Here is a 24749-nt window from a genome sequence, read left to right as displayed (position 1 = left end):
TGGCGTATGAGCATAACATAAATTTTACTTAGGAAAAACAGCGTGTTGTCTAACATTATCATACATTTGATGGTTTAATACAATTAGTTTTGTTTTGAAAAATACAATTCGTCATAGGATTCCACTTCAGAATCAGGGTTCCACTACTATAAGTTAGGTCAGATTCTTTATCGATATTTATTCTATGGCTTTAACGTGATATAGAGAAGAATTTTTACAAAATGCAACTGAGGTAATATTAGTGATAATAATTAATTGGTCGCAGCTCATTTGGTTAAACTAATATATATTGGTTTCATCAGTTTATACAGACCATTTATTAGTTTTATTTCATGTAAAGAATTAAGCAGCCCCAAAATAAAATTCCAAGATAATCAGAATTTGTTTGTTTTTACGTATTTTATTTTATTGCTGACAATATTCCCTTGGCGAAGCAAGAGCGGTTAGCTAGTTTTTTATTTTTTATTTTTTTTTATTTTTTTTTATATCGTGGGATCTTACCTAAGGTTTCAGGCCTTCATATTTTACAATAATTTAATTTATTATCAAAGTAAGTGTTTTGGGCTTCGTAATACTACCAGAGTATAAATGAACGGTACCCATAAATGACATATAAATACAGTATGTAATTAATAAAGCTTAATTAGGAATTGTGTCACTCGGGACGTTCCACCAATAATTAACGCAGCTGTCGCCTGTCGGGTAGTTGAAGTAAAAAGGCTGTATTTGTAAAAAAACTACGATTTTGACTGAACTTACAATATAAATAAAAATTTATAAAATGCAATGTTAGAATAAAGCCAACGGATGAAAAACAAACAGTAAAACTTTCTAGTCTTAGATTTTTAATAACAGATTTATTGAAAATTTAGTTCCTAAATATAACAATATTTATTTTTATGTAGCCCAACGGATCAAAAAAAGCAAACACTTATTTTGGTGTTATTTAATTTATCAATTGAAAGACTGGGTAAATATTATCTTACAATAAATATGGCACTTGAATATTATGTGGCTTTTTGATGAAATAATCCACGAAAATCAGAAGAAAATAATAAAACATTAAAGTCTCGTATATTTGAATAGCGAGTCGAAGGCGTTCAGTCGACGAGTAAGAAGGTATTAAATGGCTCAAGCGTTTTAGAGGATTCTGCAAACGCCTGAGATGAAAAACCGATCGGCATTCTGGCGATCACCCGCGTATTAGGTAAAGAAATATTTAGTTACAGACTGAACGAAGAATGATCCGTCTGGGAGGAGGGGGGGGTGGAGGGGAAGGGGGTGATGGGGAGGAGAGGGATGATGCAAATCAGCTTAGGGTAAAGTGACAGTGGCAAAAAGGTGGGGAGGCATTCAAAACACGTATAGTCACCGAGGCGCACAAATATACCGTCTATATTGAAATGCACCTCGGCTAAACATTGTCACATACACTCACATGTTCACGTACGAGATACGATTCTGCACACACACACACACACACACACACGTGTATGTTTACGGATTGTGGCTCTGTATAACGTGTTTAGTTTATGAAATAGGACGAATTGCTACAGTTTGAACGAACATTCTTTAATTGTACAATTTAAGTTTCATGGTCACCTGTTTAACTTATTACTTCTTTTAGCTAATGCATTACTTTATAAAATTTGAAATATTAAAAAAGAAAAATTGAATAAATGCACAAATACATCTGTCAGAAAAAATAACGTCCACTAAGACACACATACAACAAATCTGAAAAAACCACAAACCGTTGAAAATTATTAGTCAGAATTATTAATAAAACTATTATTGAATGCGTTTCATTTACCACTCTACGTACAACATACCTAATTTCGTAAAAATAAATTTAATTCCTGTTCATGGAATTAGAAACAACAATCACAACGATGTTCGGAAAATCACAGCTTTTCCTCGAACATTGACATTCCTTTTCATCCTCGGACCTCGTGGCCATCAACCATCAACATTTAAGTGTTGGAAGTGACGCCGTCATCACTGTTGACAAGCGGTGCCACAAGAAGTCGAGACCCACCAGTCAGCACTCGGCAATGTAGCGACGATTTGTCACCATGACACCACCACGTCGCATGTCGCGAATATCAACAATAGTCGAATTGAAATTAAAATATCGAAGGATGATTGATAGCCTGCGAAGGGCGCGGAAGAAACGTCGGCGAAAATTAAACAAACATCGATGAAGATTGATACACGACGAAACTCGGTATAAATCGCGGCGGGATTTTCTGCATTCAGAACAACAATCACGTCCTTCAACATTTTGATTATAAGAATAGTATAAGAGACTATGTTTATTCACTTCACCTAGCATTCGTGAGAAACGTAGAAGTTGTTTATACATTTTATGTTTTAGTATACTTCTATTCTAAAATACAATTCTATGGATCAAGTGTTATAACATAAGTTTTAAAATGTGATTAAATTATTGTGTGTTCACACATAAAAATCAGTTATTTGTAGAACTCAATTAAATAATTTTACCAGATTTGAATACTATATTGATTAATTTTAAACTTTTCTTGTTCCATACAAAACTCCAAGTTATACTAAGAAATAACTAAAGTTTTCATCAGTTACAAACAGTTTACACAGCCCAATCTCCAACCAGCTGGTAGCACTCGAGCCAGTGCTACGTGTTCAAATGAATTTGTACCTTTATGAGCCCAAAGCGCTAGGAGCCTCGCCAGTATGCCCTTATTCAATTTCTCTCCTTGCCATTGTTTCTTTAAGAGCAGAATCTCGCCCGCATCCCCGCTATTCGCCCTTGGTGTTAATATTTCAGCCACATCACCCTTCTAAGTAAAGTTAGTAAAATTATATTTAAAAACGCATACGATATTTAAAAATTACGTTATTTCGCTTTTTAAAAACATGCATACTCAAAAAGATGTGGCCAAAAGTAAAATCTAGTCACAATCATTTTTTTTCTTCATAAAACTACAACCAGTATATCCGCCATTTTTCTTTAATCCAACGTTATTTATACCAGTAGTTACCTGCCGTTTGATTAAGTTAGAATATAGGTTTGGGTTATATGACTCATTTATCTAATACTGTACTGACTACTTACCAAAAACCGTATACTGTACATTAAAAAAATATAATATTTAAATGTTCATCATTTTACAACTCATTACTACAGATAATTGCTTTGAACAGTGTATTTTAGTTTGTGTGATAAAGAATCTTTGGGGGAAGTTTGACAGTAAAGTTTCTAATTTACTTGGATACTTTAATCCATCGATTTAGCAGAACTAGTTTCGTGCCAACATGTTGATAGTTTACCGTTAGTTCGCCAAGAATGTTGAGGTAGCCACATTATTCTTGATAGCGGCGCTCTACATGACATTCGATAGCTTATGTTTTAGGTTATACTTTATATTAAACTATACACTAGTGGTCGTCCTGTGGTCGAAACTCGACCAAAAATAATTAATGTACAGACTACTATATTTTCTCCCCACACTGTAAATAAAACATGTGATTGGGATTTCCTCCAATTGTTTTGATTTTCTGTTTACATTTTGTTGTTATTTCGTCACCATCATGGCAACCCAGTTGGTCCATGTTAATTTTTTGAAGTTTTCAAATTCGTTTTTTGTGTTTATTTTTTAGCCTATTTTAATTTATAAAGGGATTCTGCACATCTACAGGCAAATATCTTTCTAACAGTATGCGTAGATTTTCCCTGCGATGCACACGAGCTGAGAAAAAAGGTTTTAAAGAAACATGCTTGCCTATTAATATATAGATTGTTTAAGTTAGTTGGCCTTTAGCTTACTATGGAAGCATGTACCTTAGTAGACCAGCAAGAAGTATATTATGATTAACTAATGGTGATACATATCAAAACTCTTTTAGCGAATTTCCCTATAGGGAATTAGCTATTACCGTAGGTCTCATGGTAAGATCTAGGCCCGGGACCGATTTACTTTTTCATTTTGATGTCCCCAGAGGCCAAAAACACCATTCGTTCAACAAATTTGTATATATGTTAATAGATATATAATATATGTGTGTCTGTCCGAACGATAACTTGAGTAATTTTTGTCCGATTTTGATAAAATTTGGTTTGAAGGTGTAAGGCGGGATAAACTTTAATGAGTTTGCGAATGTGTTCATAGGAACGGGGTTTAACGGGGGGGGGGGGTTATGGGATGAAAACGGGTTTTTCTAACTTTTTACCCTTAAAACACAAAATTTATCAATTTTTCTCCAGACCTTTTAAAAGAGCTTAAAAAAACTAATAATTTAGTATACCAAAGTGTTTTTTGTACGGTCATTGGTTAGGGAGAAAATTCAAAAAATTGTTAATTTAAAATTCCCATTCTTGGAGAATATTGTAAAATGTTGTAGTTGGCTTGTTTATGGATATATTTTGATCAAACTTGGCAAAATTATTTATTTCATACTAAGCTATTGATATTTTAATAAAACACACACTTTATTAGTTTCCCTGTAGCAGCTAGCCTAGGTACTCGTTAAGCATAAATGTTAATTTAATAGATTAATTGAAAATCAATCCAGGCAAATGGAAATTCGCTTAGTCGGCAGGTTTGCTGCAGCGGGGGTATTTATGTTTCTACTGTCCGTAAAAGTAGTCCCCTCCATTTTCATAGCATTTAATCCAAACATCTTTCCCCGGGCTTAATACTTCTCAATACTACATCATCAATCCTATCTTTGTCGTATTTCATTTCACCAAAGATTTTCCATTTCTCACTGCCTCGCCGTTTCCGCCGATGATCCGAATCGGAAGCCGAGATTCCGGAAGTAGATGTTCGTAAACAACTGATGATCGACGACTGATGATGCTAACAGTGACGTCATCTGTAGGTTTCCACCGAGTGCTCGCTGGGTGCGATCAGCTGGAATGTGCGATAGTACATCTGCTCCATTGATACATATTTTTACCTCTCCATCCGGATATCCGGAACTGAAGGCGGTATCTGTTGATGGTTTATGGACCACTTGTATTGAACAGTAAAGAGGATTTATACTATTCTTTTTCACTCTTTTAGCACCCTAATAAATATATAACACTATTACCTATTGAAATAATAGGCCTACTGATATTATTCTGATGACGTAGGATTGCTGAATATAAATGTTTAACTTTAACCTTATTTTCCAAAAGAATTTTTGGCTATTTTATGAGACGATCCCAACTTACTAGCCCCTAGGGGTTTATAATGCACACATATACAATAGCCTATCACAAACACTGTTGTTATAGATTTAATATTTTGAATACATTTTAATCAACAAATATACGAAGAAGGTAATATCCCACACGATAAATAATCCTTTTAAGTTATGGTGTTATGGAAATCCTCAGGGTTATTAAAAATGAATTCAAAAAGTGGAGTGGTATTTGTAATAATTTTATATTTTGAACCACAAGGTCGGATGTGGTGGAGACCCTCGCATGTACGACCTTTAAAGGGCACTTCTGAAGGGCAGCGGGCTCTGTCGTCATGCTGGCGAGCTGCCCTAGACACTAATGAGACGAATACGCAGCTCAAACGTACAGCAGGTGACATAAACTACTGTCCTACAATGTTGTTTATCATGCCTTGAATTAAGCTAAATCCATCAAAGTATTTCTGTTAATTTACCTTCAAGACCCTCCAATTATTGTATTTTATCTCATCTAAACAATAAGTTATTTTAATAAACGGTCGTGTCATTTAATCTAACAATTTGGGATTAACTTCGATGAAAGTAATTAGTGAAAATCAATAACGAACCCAATTACAAAAATAGCGTAGAGTAGCTGCTAAGCACACTTACGAAAATCATGTATTACTAAATAACTTTATACTTAAATGTTTTATAACTGTACTGGCTTCACATGAGCACACAAAATAATAATATATTCATGCAATATATTTTCTATGAATAAAATATATGCATTTATATAAAATAGTTTACGTTAACACAATTATTTTTACATAAAAACCTACAAACACATTTTCAACCAGCTTAGCAAAGTTGAACCGTGTATAGCAGCAAGTTAACAATACACGAGATCATAACTGTGAAATACGGCTGGAATAAAAAGCCAATGCAAGCTCAACACTCAGGAGTGTAATAAATCGGGGCAAGACAATACACAGCCAAGACGGATGAGTCCAATTTGAAAAAGGCAACACAATTAAAATGAAATATAGAAGTGGAGGTGTAGAATGGTAGAGATAAGGCACAACACGTGAAACAGCGTGGCGCGCTGTAGACATCGTCCGTGTTGTTTCTTAGACAGTGTAGCGGCCGTGCAATGTGTGAACATTCGTGTTTTGTACCGCAGTATGAATCCCGGGGTGTTCTGTAAAATAATATATATTATTTCACACTAATTGATGTGTTGATTAAAGTAACTTATATGTCAGATTCATATATACATGTATAGATGTTAATGTATACTAGCAAAGTTCATCAAATAATGTAAATGTAACTAACTTTTTCTCAAGAAGTTAAATTTTGATTGATATTTGTTTTAGTTCACAATTGATTATACATATTGTTTACAAACGAACTTATTTATGTTCTGTGCATTTATTGCTGAAATCTTTACCGGGTTATATGTTATATGTAAAGATATCCAGACTAACGTTGTAATAACTCCATAAAATACATAATTTATAATATATTACAAACTAACAATTATAATTTCTAACGTTTAAAAAACGCATTTTACAACCCACGATATTGAACTTGAAATTTCTCCTAGTGTAACTGTATATAAAACTTGCAAAATATCCAGGCCTTGCATACAAAATCAATTAAGTAAAGACAAACTACTGTTTCGGATGTTGGTGGAAAAATGTCTTCAGAAAAGCTGCAACGTTTAACAATTCAATTTTGAATTGTTAACGAAGATTTATTAATCGACGATTTTAAGCGTTTAAAAGAAAGGATTTTTCAATGTTTACGAACGATTTTAGTCGAAATTCGTGAAGTATCGTTAATTTACTCCCTTTTAACGCAATTATCGAGCCAGCGTTTTCTCCATTATTGGAGTCGGTGGCTAGTGCGTTACAACCTTGCCAGTCGCCATTACGGCCCATTCACGGACGTCATCAGCCACAAATTATACACCCATTGTTACTACAGTGTAATCTCTTCCATTCATTGCAGACGAGTTTATTTTAACGCTGCGCATTAAAAGAATTACATTTCATCTTTGTTTATCGCCGCCGTTTTATATTTCGCGCCGTGTTGTTTTTATTTCGTCGTCTACTAAAGCGACAAGAAATGGTTTGTTGTTTTATTGTGCACTCGGGTGACGTCTTTTAAAAGTTTATTAGTGTGAAAGATTAGAGTTTTAAAGGATGGTGTGTGTACGTCATTTCATTGTGATAGTTAAGTATTGATGGACGCGACATCAATAGGAAACAGCGCTCATATTTCTGTAAACAATTAAATTACTATATAAGTGTTGCTTTTTGATATCACATATTGATGGGAGGTACATTTCACTGTTATTCCTTTATGAAATGCTTGTTTGTTGTTTAAACTATTGCGTATTTTGACAAAATAAAAGTCTATTATTAAATCTAATTACCATCCTGGGAAAATAAATTAGGAGAAAATAAAAGCATATTCGTCATGAGGCACATTACAGACAATTTCAAATGCACTGTAGGTACATAATGATGAGCAGAGGCTCGTAACAATTGGTTATCTCTAGCTGGTGAGTTTGGTAAAGTGTTTCTATTATGAGGGGGACTGACTGCAGGTTATCCTTTCTTAGTTGTAAACCGAAATGCATTTTCTTTAATAACACAGTTGTAACAAACAAGTAAATTAATATATTATTGCACAACTACAAGATACTGTCCATTTTGTTGTGTTTTTCAATCATTCTCTGTCAGCACATCACCCTAATCCCATTTTCCTATAGAAAACAGTATCATTGCAATATAAAGGGGAAAATATCGAATTTATTTAGTCCATTAGATCATTTTCCTTCAATAAAAATGGAAGTAAGAACAATATTTTCCAGCCTCTAGACCAAAGATAAAAAATGAGTTAGTTTTGGTAGTGTGAAGATTTTGTATATGTCCGTAAGCAGTTTAGACGTTTAGTTAAACATGTATTACAAAAACAGTAGATTTATTTTGTTTTTATGCAAAAAATTATACATGCTTGTAACATGTACCCATAAAAACATGTTTAGCAGGAATTATCATTTATTCATAAAATATCCAATAGACTAAAACTAAAACTAAAACTAAAACCTCAACCCAGATTGTACTTAATTTGTCAACTCGAACATAGCAATACTTGTACATCTTGTCTTAAGAATGAAGTTGCCTCAGAAGAAAGTTTAGGTAACTTTTAATGTGACAACTTAAATTCTTTCATATTTAATCGCCTTTTTCACGAGTTTCAAAGTGCTTTAAAGAAATATTAATCTTACAGCCACTACGGGGCAGTTACTAGGGAATTTATTTTCACCACTATGACTTGCTACTTACGCTTTTAACGATTAATCGCTTTAGTTTGTAACTGGCGCAATTCCTTTTATTGGTTTATCTTCGATTATTGTTAGTTATTGACTTATAGTTACAGCAGCTTGTATTTCTTTGAACTTTAAATGTTTTTAAGTAGATTTTCGGATAGTTTAAAATGCTGACGAAAGTACAAACCTGATTTGCATTTAGCAATATCTATTTACGAAAAGGGTATTCAGCTCCCTATACGTCAGTATATCACGTTACCAGTTGAAATTCGCGAGCTGGACATTAGGGCCTTCAAGTGAGCGGGACGACACACAACCTTTTGGTAACCCGCCGCCATCTTAGTTTTCATGTAAAAAACGTATTAAATATACTGTGACGCAATCTATTCCGAAGTCGGTCACCGGTGCAGCATTCAAGTAAGTAAGTATACACGCATACTGAGCAAGACGTATATTACCTGTATATAAAAATGTGTCCACGAACTGTATACTAACCAATTATGACATGGACCAAAGACAATCAAAACATCAAACTCACCAGGTAGTTGTACAACCGCTATTTTTCCCAAAACCTTTTCAACTTGAAAACTTGAGGATGGTTTCAGTTGAAATGTTTACAGGACACGAACATAAATGTTGCACCGAGAAATGCCTGACAAATTAAAATTCTCATATCGCATTCACGAATAGGTAACTGATGAGTAGCCTGGAATGACAACACAAGAGCCAACTGGAAATTGTAGCCTGTTCAACAAGTCAATTTTACAAACATTACAACAAAGCGAGCGGTCTGGCTGAGGCGCATTCTTGGGAGTGCAAACAGATTCCTGATGTTTTCAATAAACCGCAGACACACACGCCGCGCGCTCCAGCTCATATTGCTTGCCAGGTGTTCTGTAAACAATGTCTACCCGCTTACTTTTTCATAGAATCTTCCTAGTTTTACGCCTGATTCTGAAACATTTCTGGTTTGGATGGCGATAGTTCCATGCGCACGTAGTATTTGTAGTGGGTGTAAGATTCTTTATGTTATTTCATATTCACAACAGCATATGCATTTCTTGCATGGATTTGTTAAGATAATCCTTGGAAGGAATAAATTATTTTAAAAGTTATTAGCATGTTAACTCGGGACATAAGATTGATCTAGTTCATGCTCAATAATAGAAATACAATATAATACATTAATTTTCTTTCTTATATGGAATTGAGGTGTAGATTATTTTATCTAATCGTGACATAAAAGCAAAGCCTTAAACCTTTGTCACTATAAATAAACAAAAAGATGAAGTTTTAAGAATATTAAGGTCGGATGTTTTTATTTATTTTAATTCATTGGTATTCAGGGAACACAGCTTTTCACAATCACTAAGATAATATCTCGATGGGACATTGACACAATTGCACAAAATTTGACCAATTTATATTTTGAGCTTCCAATTTAACAAAACATAAGTCCTTACAATTTGCAACGGATTCAACCCATCAAGTAGATCCCCCAAATTAGTTCACATTAGTTGTGTTGGAATTTTAACCATTTAACATTTGGCATGTTTGAAAACTTTCAGTACACCGTTAATACAAACTCATATTAATAAAACATTACACATTTTAAAAGGATTGCAGTTTTTTATAACTGTTGTCATTATTAGTTTTAACGTTGTACAAATCAAGGATAAACTTACAAATAAGTTCTTTGAAATCTCAAAGTTTTGTTCACTTTTCAAACGGAAACAAAACAACTCACAATAAAAACCCGTTAATCTAAACTGTTATGATAGTTCTTGCTTAGTTTTAACCACGTAGGAACCCGCCTTAGGTTCGAAACGTTAATATGAGCTCAATATGTACTGTGTTTACAGTCTGTTCGCCAAACTACCGTCAAGGTAAATTTAAATATTAAATTACACCATGTTAGTTAGTTAAAGTGTTAGGTATACAATAACTTGATCCGTGTGTTCGAAAGTCAAACGGAAATTGATCATTACATCGCTACATCTTGTACGTAGTTTCGTCAAGAAATATAAATAAAGGATTCATGTTTTCGCATTACATCGAAACTGCAAATATTTCTATATCGTAAATTATTCACCAGATGTTCGCTTAGGAAACCTTAGTATCAGAGTCAGCATCTCACAATAGACAAGACACCGAATAAGTCAAAGGTATGTCTTTCCTAATGGAGCAACACTTAATGGCAGTTCCATGGTACAAATTCGATGATCTACAATTCATTTACGAACTTACTATATATTTTCCGTAGTTTCTTCTTTAAATTCCAATAATACTGATCAACCTTTCACATAACACTTTCTTTGTACAAATAATGGTTAATCTTTAACCACTTTATGCCTTATAACATGTGGATAAGGATATACTGTAAAGTGGGTATTTACTCCTGCAGCAATAGAATATACTAATGACTGATGACAACTAACATACTTTCTTAAGTTCGAATACGCAAGAAAAAGACAAAAACACAAACATACACACAATAGGATATACAGAAAACATCATGGTGCAATAAGTATTTTTTACTGTCTCAATAAACAGAAACGATCTCGTCTGTCACGCTGGAACAGGAAGATACACCAAAACGCGAGACAGGTAGTTAAACCCAGTAGAATATGATAACAATACCGTGATCCAATAAATTCGGAGCAAGAAATTCCTGTTTCCTACAAAGTACTCGGGTAAAATGTGGTCTTTGTGATATTAGTGAAGGAGGTCCCTCCCCGCTCCCCGCACCGCTACCTCGTAGAGATATCGTAACCAGGTAAATGTGGCCAACGTTTGGCTTATTGATACTTGCACGCTCGCAATACTCGCAAGCAGACGACGACGACGACTAGGTATCCTCGTCGCTGAATTTTAATGTTCACTGCCAGCTAGATATTAAAACAGTTGATATCAAGAATGCACATTCAAACCAGTTTACATACAAAATTCAAGATGTTTCAAGAAAGACCTTTTGTGCTTAAGTGTCTATGCATTTCTGTTTGTTTTAGCATTCTTTAATTCCTTAGTTTAGTGTGACTTTTACTTTTGAGGAATAAATACCTATTTTTTTAGAATGGAATGGATTAAATTAGTTTTGTTTATTTGACCCAATCGAATAAATATATTTTTTGATTGGTAGCTGCTCGTATCTACAAAAACAACGTGATACGGTTACATATATTTTCTGTAGTTACATTACATTCATATACAAAATGTTAAACGATCAAAGGAGACAACCCAATTTGACATAATTATGTTAATTGTGTGAAAAGAATTAATCTAAATACTCGTTTGGTTAGTTTTAAGTTAAGTTGTTTCAAGTAACATTTTGTTTTAGTGTAAGGCCACGCATCCTGGAGCGCGGCTTATTGCACTTTGAGGACTAAAGCTGTTTGCTGTGTGAAAGCCCTAAGATGACGATAGTTATACATTCCGCCAGTAGGCTCAATCTCCAGCCTAGTCATCACTTTGACTCGGGTGAGGTAACTTACGCTGCTCGACACCCATAAATCCACCGCTTAAGGGTGTTTTGCACTAAATATTAATGTATGATTCAGTATTGCACGGCAAGTAATTTCCTATAAGGAGAGCGCCGAGCTCCAGGCGTCTCGACTTCCTCAATCTGACTCCAGCCATAACTGGAATACTTTCCGTCGCTAGGTAGGTACTCTAGGTAGATAAGCTGATCTGCAGCCGTTCTCAGTAATGGCAGCCCTGGAGGCTGACATAGTGTATGTGTAGACTACACACACATGGCATGACGATGACAATGCAATAGTATTACATCGGCTGTCATAATGGACTTACAACAGCTCTTTCACCTTGTGATAATCGGAATAAAATAAATGTTATCCATATTGTACGTCATACTTGAGTAGGTAAAGAAATTATAGCCTCAAAATGAGCAACTTGTATAAAACTTAAACAATAATCAGCTAAACAATTGATAAAATGTAAAAGCTTGAACTTTTAAGTCACTTTTAGTACAATGTACAAGTTTGTAATGGTAGTTAAATTTTGATAAACCGAACTAAGGCAGTATTGCACGTGATTGTCACTAAAACAATAAGAAATCACGCTTTTAAAGTTAAACAATTACTCAACATTATCAAGATATAAACACACGCATAATATAAACTAACACAGCATAAACATGCAGGAAATGCGTCTTATCGAAGAGCTGGAACTCTCAATGGGCCGGAAAGTATGAGGCCGGAGGACAGAGATTTGATTAAGGCCTATGGTCTGTCCGCAGCTTTGCAATGCTAATCGGCCGGAGGCCCGGCTAGTGCAGAACCGTGTACAGCCAGTAATGTTCGTCGACCAATCGATTCCAGCTGTCCAATGCCACATGCATACCGATATTCCCCACCGTGATCATCGTTTGCGCTCCGATTGTTCTGATGGTGTTGGTAACGGTATTGTACAACAGAACATCATCATCACATGATGTAGGCATTCATTAGTTCTGTATACAAAAATAATACTATTAACTTGAAAAAAATAAAACAAGCGTAGATATAATATCATCGATATAAATCACTAGCAAGAGAGAATTAATATTTTCTTTCGTTTCGAACCTTTTCCATTGACTCATTACCACTATGCGAGTTGCATATAACAATACACATTGTAAGGTTAAGGATATGCAATGGTTCTAACCTTACATCACCTAACCCAACTCGACCTAAAATAATCAAACCACAAACAGGATTTTTAGATAATCATAACATTTCAACCTAAATACATAACGGTTGTAAATTACGGAAAAAGTCCAAGTAAATTGATAAAACAAGTTTCAAGTTTGTTATTGTCTCGAATTGTACTAATTATGGCCTATAATATTTTGCATGTATTGTATGTAACTACGTAAAACGTGATAACGTAGAATTGTGTTGGTGAAAAGATTTACAATTTACATTTACCATTCAATGCAGTTCAGAACAGAGGACAATGGTGTAAATAGTAATTCACACAATCAGCAAAATGCTATTGTAAAGGGTAATAGCTACTTCCCTATAAAAAAATTCGCTAAAACTTATAATGATTCTAAAAAAGAATAATAGTATATAGCTTATTCCCGCTCAATTATTCGCTTATTTAATTCCAAACTTCAAAATCAAACATTTTAGCGACAAATTTAAATTTGATAATTTTAGTTTAGTATTATTGGATTATAATAATAAACAGGAACGTCTTAATGTCATTTATAGCTTCCACACAGACGATGGTTGTACCAGAGAGAGAGAGAGAGACGACGTTCTGGAGACAGTTGTGGTCAGTGTGGCCAACTGTCTGTGAACAACCCGCTGTCCGCTGTCCGGCTCAGTGTTACCAACGTTGTAACAGTTAAACTTAAGCTTGCTATCTGCTAATTGTTAATAGAATTTACTAACATAAAATAGAACTATAACCCTGAGCGATATAATATTAAAATTAATTATTTTGTTAACAAGCACAATTTTTAGTTTGACCGACTTAAATGAAAATAAAATTTAAAAATTTGGCTCAGCTTCAATAGAGATGAACAATCAAAAAAATATACAGGATGATACAGGAATAATAAAATTAAACCGACGGTTATAAGTATTAAATAAAGATTCGTATTTATATTACATGAGTTGTAACAAATTTAGATTTTATTTGATACACCCATGCTCATTTTACAAAAATAAGAACAACTAATTTTATCATAAGTAGATTACGTTTTTTTTTTAAGTAAGTCATTTATTTAACTTAACTTAGAAAATAAAATTAAATTAATGATTAGCTGGAATAATGCTGCACCATAATAGAAATGATTCTGGAAGTACAGACAAGTTAGACAATGTTTTTAATAAACATCCATAAATTTTTTTTTATAAAATTTGTCTACTTTTAAACTGTTTATTGATATTTTTACTGTCAATACTTTCTTACTAATAGCAATTTTATAGTATTAAAAATGGGATCTAATAAAATGGGTTCTGACTCAAAAAGTACAATAACTAAAATAAAACAGTGTTGTAGGTACAACAATGTAAATGACAAAGGCAAGACTAACCCTTTTTAAGGACTTGGGGGTTGGTATTTGTTGTTTAACTTACCGGTCCAAATTGTTCGAAGTAGTTTTTGACGTCTTCTAATGTCGTTGGCGCCGATAAGCCTCCAACGAAGATCTTTTTAGTCCTCGTTACCATCTGAAACAAAACAACAAAACATTCATTATTATTTGAATAATGTTTTTCTAAACAGTCCCATCCTCGGATTCCTTGATTCCGATTATATGATTGTAATTTGTATGGAGACCTTGGTTTATACGAATAATGTTAAAATGTATTACTTTCATTCTTAGGTTATACTCAGTATTAAATATTTATTCCATGGACATATTTTGAATTTGCAGTGTTCTAAACATAAACATTATCAAATTACTTTAAAAAGTTCGTTGTTTATAACTTTGGCAATCTACCGCGTGTTTAGCCTCAAAATAATCTGTAATCTACCAAACGATTCCAAATTACAACAATTCACATGCATAATCACCGATGGTAATAAGGGGCGTAAAGTTTAATCAAGTTGTTGTAGATTTGCATGCATTACTGCAGAGATATCGGGCCGATAAATGATTAAAATAAAGTGATACATGGATAGGAAGCGGGATAATAGCGCTTACAGTAGCAGCGGGCTTACAGATAAATTTCAATTAATAGTGCATATTGGGCGGAGTATTGTGGCAGGATAATACCGGGATATCCGGCAACCCTTATAATTTATCCCAGTCATTGCGAATTGAACCGGGAACATAAATCGGCTCACATTGCGACATTGTTCTTCCAACTTGGTCGCGGCATAGTTTGTGTGACGGACGACCGCGGGCCAGGCTGCTTTGTGTCGGTCCTCAGGTCACTGGCTATGGAACCATAACAACCACATTTCGGCATTGTTCTTCCAACTTGGTCGCGGCATAGTTTGTGTGACGGACGACACGCGGCCCAAGCTGCTTTGTGTCGGTCCTCAGGTCACTGGCTATGCAATTATAATCAACCACATTGCGACATTGTTCTTGCAACTTGGTCACGGCATAGTTTGTGTGACGGACGACACGCGGGGCCAGGCTGCTTTGTGTCGGTCCTCAGGTCACTGGCTATGCAATTATAATCAACCACATTGCGACATTGTTCTTGCAACTTGGTCACGGCATAGTTTGTGTGACGGACGACACGCGGGGCCAGGCTGCTTTGTGTCGGTCCTCAGGTCACTGGCTATGCAATTATAATCAACCACATTGCGACATTGTTCTTGCAACTTGGTCACGGCATAGTTTGTGTGACGGACGACACGCGGGGCCAGGCTGCTTTGTGTCGGTCCTCAGGTCACTGGCTATGCAATTATAATCAACCACATTGCGACATTGTTCTTGCAACTTGGTCACGGCATAGTTTGTGTGACGGACGACACGCGGGCCATGCTGCTTTGTGTCGGTCCTCAGGTCACTGGCTATGGAACCATAACAACCACATTTCGGCATTGTTCTTCCAACTTGGTCACGGCATAGTTTGTATGACGGACGACACGCAGGTCAAGGCTGCTTTGTGTCGGTCCTCAGGTCACTGGCTATAGAACCATAACAACCACATTGCGACATTGTTCCTCCAACTTGGTCACGGCATAGTTTGTATGACGGACGACACGCAGGTCAAGGCTGCTTTGTGTCGGTCCTCAGGTCACTGGCTATAGAACCATAACAACCACATTGCGACATTGTTCTTCCAACTTGGTCACGGCATAGTTTGTGTGACAGACGACACGCGTGCCAGGCTGCATGGCTGCGTGGCTTTGTATCGGTCCTCAGGCCACTGGCTATGGAACCATAACAACCACATTGCGACATTGTTCTTCCAACTTGGTCACGGCATAGTTTGTATGACGGACGACACGCGGGCCAGGCTGCTTTGTGTTGGTCCTCAGGCCACTGGCTATGGAACCATAACAACCACATTGCGACATTGTTCTTCCAACTTGGTCCCGGCATTTTAGTTGGTGTGATGGAACACGCGGGCCAGGCTGCTTTGTGTCAGTCCTCAGGTCACTAGCTATGGAACCATAACAAACACATTGCGACATTGTTCTTCCAACTTGGTCGCGGCATAGTTTGTATGACGGACGACACGCGGGCCAGGCTGCTTTGTGTTGGTCCTCAGGTCACTAGCTATGGAACCATAACAAACACATTGCGACTTTGTTCTTCCAACTTGGTCGCGGCATAGTTTGTATGACGGACGACACGCAGGTCAAGGCTGCTTTGTGTTGGTCCTCAGGTCACTAGCTATGGAACCATAACAAACACATTGCGACATTGTTCTTGCAACTTGGTCACGGCATAGTTTGTATGAAGGACGACACGCGGGCCAGGCTGCTTTGTGTTGGTCCTCAGGTCACTAGCTATCGAACCATAACAAACACATTGCGACATTGTTCTTCCAACTTGGTCACGGCATAGTTTGTATGACGGACGACACGCGGGCCAGGCTGCTTTGTGTTGGTCCTCAGGTCACTAGCTATGGAACCATAACAACCACATTGCGACATTGTTCTTCCAACTTGGTCGCGGCATAGTTTGTATGATGGACGACACGCGGGTAAGGCTGCTTTGTGTTGGTCCTCAGGCCACTGGCTATGGAACCATAACAAACACATTGCGACTTTGTTCTTCCAACTTGGTCGCGGCATATTTTGTATGACGGACGACACGCAGGTCAAGGCTGCTTTGTGTTGGTCCTCAGGTCACTAGCTATGGAACCATAACAAACACATTGCGACATTGTTCTTGCAAATTGGTCACGGCATAGTTTGTATGACGGACGACACGCGGGCCAGGCTGCTTTGTGTTGGTCCTCAGGTCACTAGCTATCGAACCATAGCAAACACATTGCGACATTGTTCTTCCAACTTGGTCACGGCATAGTTTGTATGACGGACGACACGCGGGCCAGGCTGCTTTGTGTTGGTCCTCAGGCCACTGGCTATGGAACCATAACAACCACATTGCGACATTGTTCTTCCAACTTGGTCACGGCATAGTTTGTATGACGGACGACACGCGGGCCAGGCTGCTTTGTGTTGGTCCTCAGGCCACTGGCTATGGAACCATAACAACCACATTGCGACATTGTTCTTCCAACTTGGTCACGGCATAGTTTGTATGACGGACGACACGCGGGCCAGGCTGCTTTGTGTTGGTCCTCAGGCCACTGGCTATGGAACCATAACAAACACATTGCGACATTGTTCTTCCAACTTGGTCACGGCATAGTTTGTATGACGGACGACACGCGGGCCAGGCTGCTTTGTGTTGGTCCTCAGGTCACTAGCTATGGAACCATAACAACCACATTGCGACATTGTTCTTGCAACTTGGTCACGGCATAGTTTGTATGACGGACGACACGCGGGCCAGGCTGCATTGTGTTGGTCCTCAGGCCACTGGCTATGGAACCATAACAACCACATTGCGACATTGTTCTTCCAACTTGGTCACGGCATAGTTTGTATGACGGACGACACGCGGGCCAGGCTGCTTTGTGTTGGTCCTCAGGCCACTGGCTATGGAACCATAACAAACACATTGCGACATTGTTCTTCCAACTTGGTCACGGCATAGTTTGTATGACGGACGACACGCGGGCCAGGCTGCTTTGTGTTGGTCCTCAGGTCACTAGCTATGGAACCATAACAACCACATTGCGACATTGTTCTTGCAACTTGGTCACGGCATAGTTTGTATGACGGACGACACGCGGGCCAGGCTGCTTTGTGTTGGTCCTCAGGTCACTAGCTATGGAACCATAACAACCACATTGCGACATTGTTCTTCCAATTTGGTCGCGGCATAGTTTGTATGATGGACGACACGCGGGCAAGGCTGCTTTGTTTCGGTCCTCAGGTCACTGGCTATGGAACCATAACAACCACATTGCGTTGGTAACAACCTGTAGATCGACGATTGTTCTTCTCAACGTGTATATTGGGGGTTTCTATCCATTTTTACAAACCATATTAAATCCCTTGTTTTATCAGTCATACTTGTTAATTTATGTAAAACCCTCTCGAAAAAACACATTAATTTCATTATTGATAAAAATAAAAAACGATTATTCAATATAACAGGTCACATGGTCTTAAATGGAGGTGTGTTAACAAAACAAATTTCAGAAAATGTCTCTACAATACCACGAAAAACAATGTCTCATCTAAAGTAAAGAGCAGTTTTGAAGGATGCCATGTCTTTATAACTAGATTGTTATACAATAATGCCCTTATACTAAGAAATATTGGGATATTATCTTATTGGGGCAGTAATATTTCACTAAAAATTACTGAATTGAATAATACCGTAGTGAAATGTACGTATTGTCATGTTACGAATAAGGTTCATAATAGACTTTTTAATGCTGGAGTAGATATCCCTTTCACTGTTTTATTGAAAAAGAGCATCTTTGAACAGACCATTCAAAACTTGAAATTCCTCTTTGCTCTTTAGTATTTGGGTTCTGCTATAATTAATGTAAAACTCCACACGCTTTAACTTTCAGTTTTACTTTCATTTTGGCTAGGTTTATCGTTTGAATATTCGACAGAAATCAGTAGTTTCAACATTAGCATTTACTGTTGATGGCTCCACTAAACTAGGTTTATTTTGATTAAAAAACTGGCCACAGCTTTAAAATGGGAATGGTCTATTCATGAATAAAGGTTTTAATAAACTAATGCGTTCATGTTTCCTTGGATTTATTTTTAAGACATTATTAATTGTTTCCGCCTTCAATTTCATCTAAATTATAAATAAATAAAACCTCTATTACTATATCTTTGCGCCAATTTTACGTTTTATAAGGAATAATAATATAAGCAATGAAAGTCTTCAACTATACCTTAATTGTGTAAACAGTAATTCAACTAAGCGACTATTTTGTTGGGTTGGACCAGCCTAGCGGTTGCGGGTACAATGCTATTTGCTGATTCGGATTTTTAATGAAAGGTCGAGTTAAATGATGGTAACCACGTTGTTAGCTAGGACCTCTTGTCAGATAATGGTCATTTGCCTGCCACTGTGCAGTTCCAAGCTAGAGGAGGTTAAAAAGTCGCGACACAGTTCACGGTGTTAATAATAATAAGTAATCATCGGGATGGACAATTTTCGGTGACCACTCTGATTTCCCACCGTCCAAATGTATCGTTAAAAAAAAAAATTGAATCTGTACTTACATTATTTAAAAAAATATAGACTCTATCTACTTTTAATATTGTTTGCAATGTTTAACTAAGAGAACTTCCCTTTACTCAATATTTTTCGCCTGCTTCAGGTTTCCCTACGAAAACTATTATAACTATCAATGCATCAATTGTACTTTTGTTGTCTCTACGAGTACATAGTAAACATATATTGTTAATCACTATATTAGGGGTTTTCTGTTTTTATTGGGCTATGTAGACAGCCAATTATATCTTTCTGACTTTATGTTTAAACAAACATACGTAGATGTAAATAATTCAATTTAGTGTGCAGTGTGTTATAAAGATTACAAACCTTGAAAAAAAGATGAAATACAAATAAAATAAATAAAACATTAATAGATAAACAAAAATATTAAGGAATGTTTCATAACAAATATGAAGCAACGTATGTTTTGAACGTCGAAATCTAACGAGCAGCGGCAGTTAGACTGGAGCCATTAAAGCGATTCGGCTGGGTTAAGTCGCAATTAAAATATAAGGTCGTTATTGGCGAAAGTCCAAATATTTCGAGCATAAAAATAATAGGCAGACTGACGATGCAATCGTGGTTATTGCGTTTGTGCGTCGCATCAGGGACTCTACTGGCTTAGACAATAGGCGTGGGTATACGTAGGAAAGATAATATCATTGGGACGAAGGCTTATTTGCTTATGAAGGTAGTAATCCGGCAATTGTGCAGTCGGATGGAAATTTAGTTGATAAAGTGTTAAAGCGCCTAACGATTCGCGGAAAGAAAATATTTTATGTGGCATCTTGCACGCAGTTTTGTATTTAGTTTACTCCTAAAAACTACCGGACTCCTAAATTATGGCGGAGGTAGTCATGGAAAATAGACATACAACTGCAATACTTGAACAACAATATTCGCTTCATCACAGAGAACAATTCAAACGCATTGACTCACAAGCGATAACGGTCGGGAACATGGAACATCGATTCGCTTGTAGAATATCCCTTTTTATTTAATGGTGTGATATAAACTGTCCCAAACAGAGGTGGTGCCCGTTTTTGCAATAACAGGCCATATGGGTCGACACGTCTCGATTGCAACGTGTCCGACTGTTCAGCGCTAGTCATAATGGGTGATAATTAATTTGGACCGTAAACGTCAGTGGTCCCAGGACGAGGCCTTGTTGGCCTTAATCAATTGATCGGCCAACTTTTGCCCCCCCCCTCACCCCTTCGGCATGCTAGTGTATGCTACCCTGCTACATAACATACATGGACCTCACATTGTGGGGCAAGGTGCATGATTGGTATTGACAAACTTCACACGACCGCTTCACTGTCGCAGTGCAGGACTTCGCCGATATAAAATTGTATTTATAAAATGAAATGTCTGATATTTGTAATGAACTCTAATATTTAAATCTAAATATTGGTAATTTTAATCTTCAAACACAATTTATAGAATTTCCAAGGTTAGACTAAAATTATCTTCCTAAATAAACACACACAAAAATATATTAATATAGATTATATTTACTAAAAATCTAATTTACTAAGCAGGATTTGAGTAAATTTCAGTTGAATAATACAGTACATACAAAATACAAAATAATAATAGTAAGCTACACCAAACGAACCGTAGCCATGGAAGTAATTATGAAGTTTGATTTTGTTAATTTTAGTTTCTCTACGGATTATTTCTACGGAAGGATCTTGTCGCGTAGACACGCTGCTGTATCCATCAACAACAAACTGTACCTTTTATACCAACTCTTCCTTGCTGGGTTTTCCTAGACGCGGAGTCGGCCAGCGGAGAGCGGACAACGGAGAGCGGACTCAGCTTGTCTTACGTAATTTAATGTTACTGTTTTCCTAGCAGCGGAGCGGAATGCCATGTTAATTTCAATTCCGCTCTCCGTTGTCCGCTCTCCGCTGGCCGACTCCGCGTCTAGGAAAACCCAGCTTAATACTTTCGGTTGTCCAACAAACGAAGAGACCAACACAAACTTCATTATTTCTGTAAGATAGGAGAAATAAAAAATAAAACTGCATCAAGATCATACCACAATTGTTTTTTTTTATATTTACTTTTATATTTTATTAAAATTAGGTTATGTTTGGATCTAAGTTCACGTAAATCAAAATATTGGAATGGTTTTAGAACAGGCTAAACTAGTTTTTTGTAGCACATTTTTCAAGTTATGCATCCAAAGCTTTTAATTTTTTTCAAAAGAGTAAAACCATAGACTAAGCAAGTAACATTCAAGTTCTTACAAAATCAATGACAAAGTTTAATTCCTCTAAAAGGGTAGTTTTTAAGAAAAAAAATAAACAAAATTAATAAATAAATAATATTTTTAGAATGGTACATTTATTTGCGTTTTATTTTCACAACTTGAGGAAAACTCCTTTTGTTGAAGAGATTCAATTTACTGTAAAGTCGTTGCCACCGAAACGTCAGGTTCAACTGAATTTATCGTGTTTCGTGTGTTTTATTTACTGCCGTAGTTCAGAAGGTATTCATTGAGACGACATGTTGTACCGGTGTAATGAAAGGCTCGTTTATATGACGCTTCGACTTTTTGAAGAAAATGTAAAATGCAACTTAAATTTTCCCTTAGTTCATCTGGTTTCTTAGTACAACAGTTTATATAACTTATAATTCATGCATTCAAACGAGTAGAAATTATTTTTTTATTTGTTAATAATAAAGTCGTCTAATAAGTTACAAACGGTTACAGCAATATAAACTAACGTTATTTTCGCATAATTAAATAAAAACCTACGTAGTGTATACATTTGTTTGGAACCTCCCCTTAGAGTCATAAAATGACAGTATTCCCGCAGTATATAAGTTATGTTATCAAGTTGTTAGATGCTCTAAGATAGTACATTTAGTGTATTTGACGATACGGTATTCACAACTGATACGGCAACACAATTTTAGTAAAACCTATACCATTTTCTAATCCTATTTATTTTGTATTTATACTTATATTAATATTTTGTATATTTGTACCTTTGTCTGTACTCAAAAAAGTTTTCTATTTACCCTTTATAGTAAATACTATCGAGCAAATAAATCATTTTCATATAATAAGACTTTATTTTGCTTTTACTAATCTATTTTACATGATTTCGAAATATAAAATGTATCGTTCGGATAAATGGAGTAAATGTATAATTTAGTAATTTAAACACGTGTTAAATTCTTAATAAGAGTGGTACAACAGCAAAGCGTTGAGATCGAAATAAAATGTGTTACTGAGTGAAAGAGTAAATCTTTTGAGTACAGAAAGAAAAACATCTACTCAAACTTTGAACTAACCTTTTAAGAATGGCAATTTAAAACGTAAATTCAATCAATGAATGTTTAACTATTAAACTGTTAGCGCAATACTTTTGGGAGCATTTATAGTGGCATTGTTGTCTGATAAAGGTATCAATCGTTGCATCCATGCATTTGATTTTAATTCATATAATACATCGGCCAACAAACATTCATAGGAAGTTAGGAGTGAGAAAAAAATCAACAGCATATAAATTAGTTACCGCTTTATAATTAAAATAACAAAAACACAACACGGGTGGGGCGTCAAAGAACTGGGGACACAAAGCCCCATTCAAGGGCTTGTTATATTTTTACCCCGTCAAAGGCTATATGTGCGTATCGTTTGTACATAAGTACTGTATGTGTGCCATCATGACGCGTCAAAGTACAATGGCATGTCAACATTTTGTGTTTTAAATCCCTTTTGTCAACCTCTGAAACTACGTCCCTCGTTATTTTGTAAAATATCGCGTTTTATAAATTATAGTATTAATTGATGTTATTAGACTTCATAACTCTTGAAACGCACTCCTTACTTCAACCGCTAGAGTGTGTGATTGTTTTTATATGTTATGTGTTAATGTAATGTTTTTGACATACACATGTTTTACTGTAAGAGTGAAACAATATTGAATTAGTATGGATCTTTCATAAGAGTCTCAATTTCACTGTTTATGTTTTTTTTACTATAGGATAATGTAATTTTATAATATGTTTTATAGTGATAAAAGCTAACCGGGTTTTAATTAATTTAAGGTTCAGTTTAGTATTTGCTATTTATTATTATTATAACTTCATTATAGTTACCCTAATATTATTGATACTTCGATTGTAAATAAGCAGAATCCCAAAAATCGTCAAACTAAAACAGAAGTTTAAAAAAATAAATGTACGATGATGTAATTTAAGTCGGGTTTATTCTATAACTGGTTAAAAGTTATAACATGAAATGAATGTTAGCAGTTTGAACATTTTCTGAGCTTTCGAACCCTAATCTCATCGATTTACATGTTTAATGAGGTAACATAGTATTTACTATAGAACTTACATCCTGAATATTTTATTTAGAGCTATTTACGTTTCAGTATTAACAAACACAAAAAAATAGTGTAGTGAAATCGTCATGTTGTCTTTTGAATCTATGAAGCCCTGAGGTGCAAACAACGCGTTGTTATTACGAGGTCGATACAGAATTGGACCAAAGATTGCTGGGTCAATATGTAATCTTGAATATCTTCTTATCGACTACTTTACTAAATTGGGATGAGGCATTATACATTATGAACTATGAAGTATTGCATAGCTTATATTTTAGTAGTTACCTATTGTAATTGTTTTACTGTCTATTTAAAAATATATCTTGTATTTTGATATTGATCCGATGAATGCAATAATTTCATATTGTACATAATTCAACGTTTACCTTTTATTAATAAGAAATAAACATGCCTCAATAGCTGTGTTCATATAATGCCAAAGTGTAAAATGCATGCTCACAACCAGATGTTTCTATCATTCACTGTTAAATGAGAATCAAGAAACACATTAAAAGGATGAACTTTTAAATGAACATTCTCTAAAATAGGGAGGAATCGTTATATATTTTACCTAGTTATATAGTTTTTTTTTTTAAGTAGCCGTTTCAGTTCAGTTATTAGAATTAAAAGTTTCACGTAACAGCATAGTTTACTTACATAACAGCAT

At 35.7% G+C, this 24749-nt stretch overlaps 1 protein-coding gene across 12 annotated transcripts in view; it reads right to left on the bottom strand.

The window, feature by feature from the left end:
- Positions 1-24749, bottom strand: part of LOC128986010 (RNA-binding protein Musashi homolog Rbp6) — an 802253-nt gene that overhangs the window by 112429 nt on the left and 665075 nt on the right. For all 12 annotated transcript variants that reach the window (XM_054406067.1, XM_054406068.1, XM_054406071.1 and 9 more), the window contains one exon: positions 14575-14667. In XM_054406067.1, the coding sequence (XP_054262042.1) occupies positions 14575-14667 (93 nt within the window). The remainder of the gene's footprint in view (positions 1-14574; positions 14668-24749) is intronic.

The sequence above is a fragment of the Macrosteles quadrilineatus genome, unplaced genomic scaffold (assembly GCF_028750875.1).
Source record: "Macrosteles quadrilineatus isolate MER2022 unplaced genomic scaffold, UCM_ALF_1.0 Scaffold_2__2_contigs__length_208266976, whole genome shotgun sequence".
Taxonomy (NCBI): Eukaryota; Metazoa; Arthropoda; class Insecta; order Hemiptera; family Cicadellidae; genus Macrosteles; species Macrosteles quadrilineatus.
The sequence above is the reverse complement of the archived record's forward strand: the minus strand, read 5'-3'. Positions and strand labels throughout refer to the sequence as shown.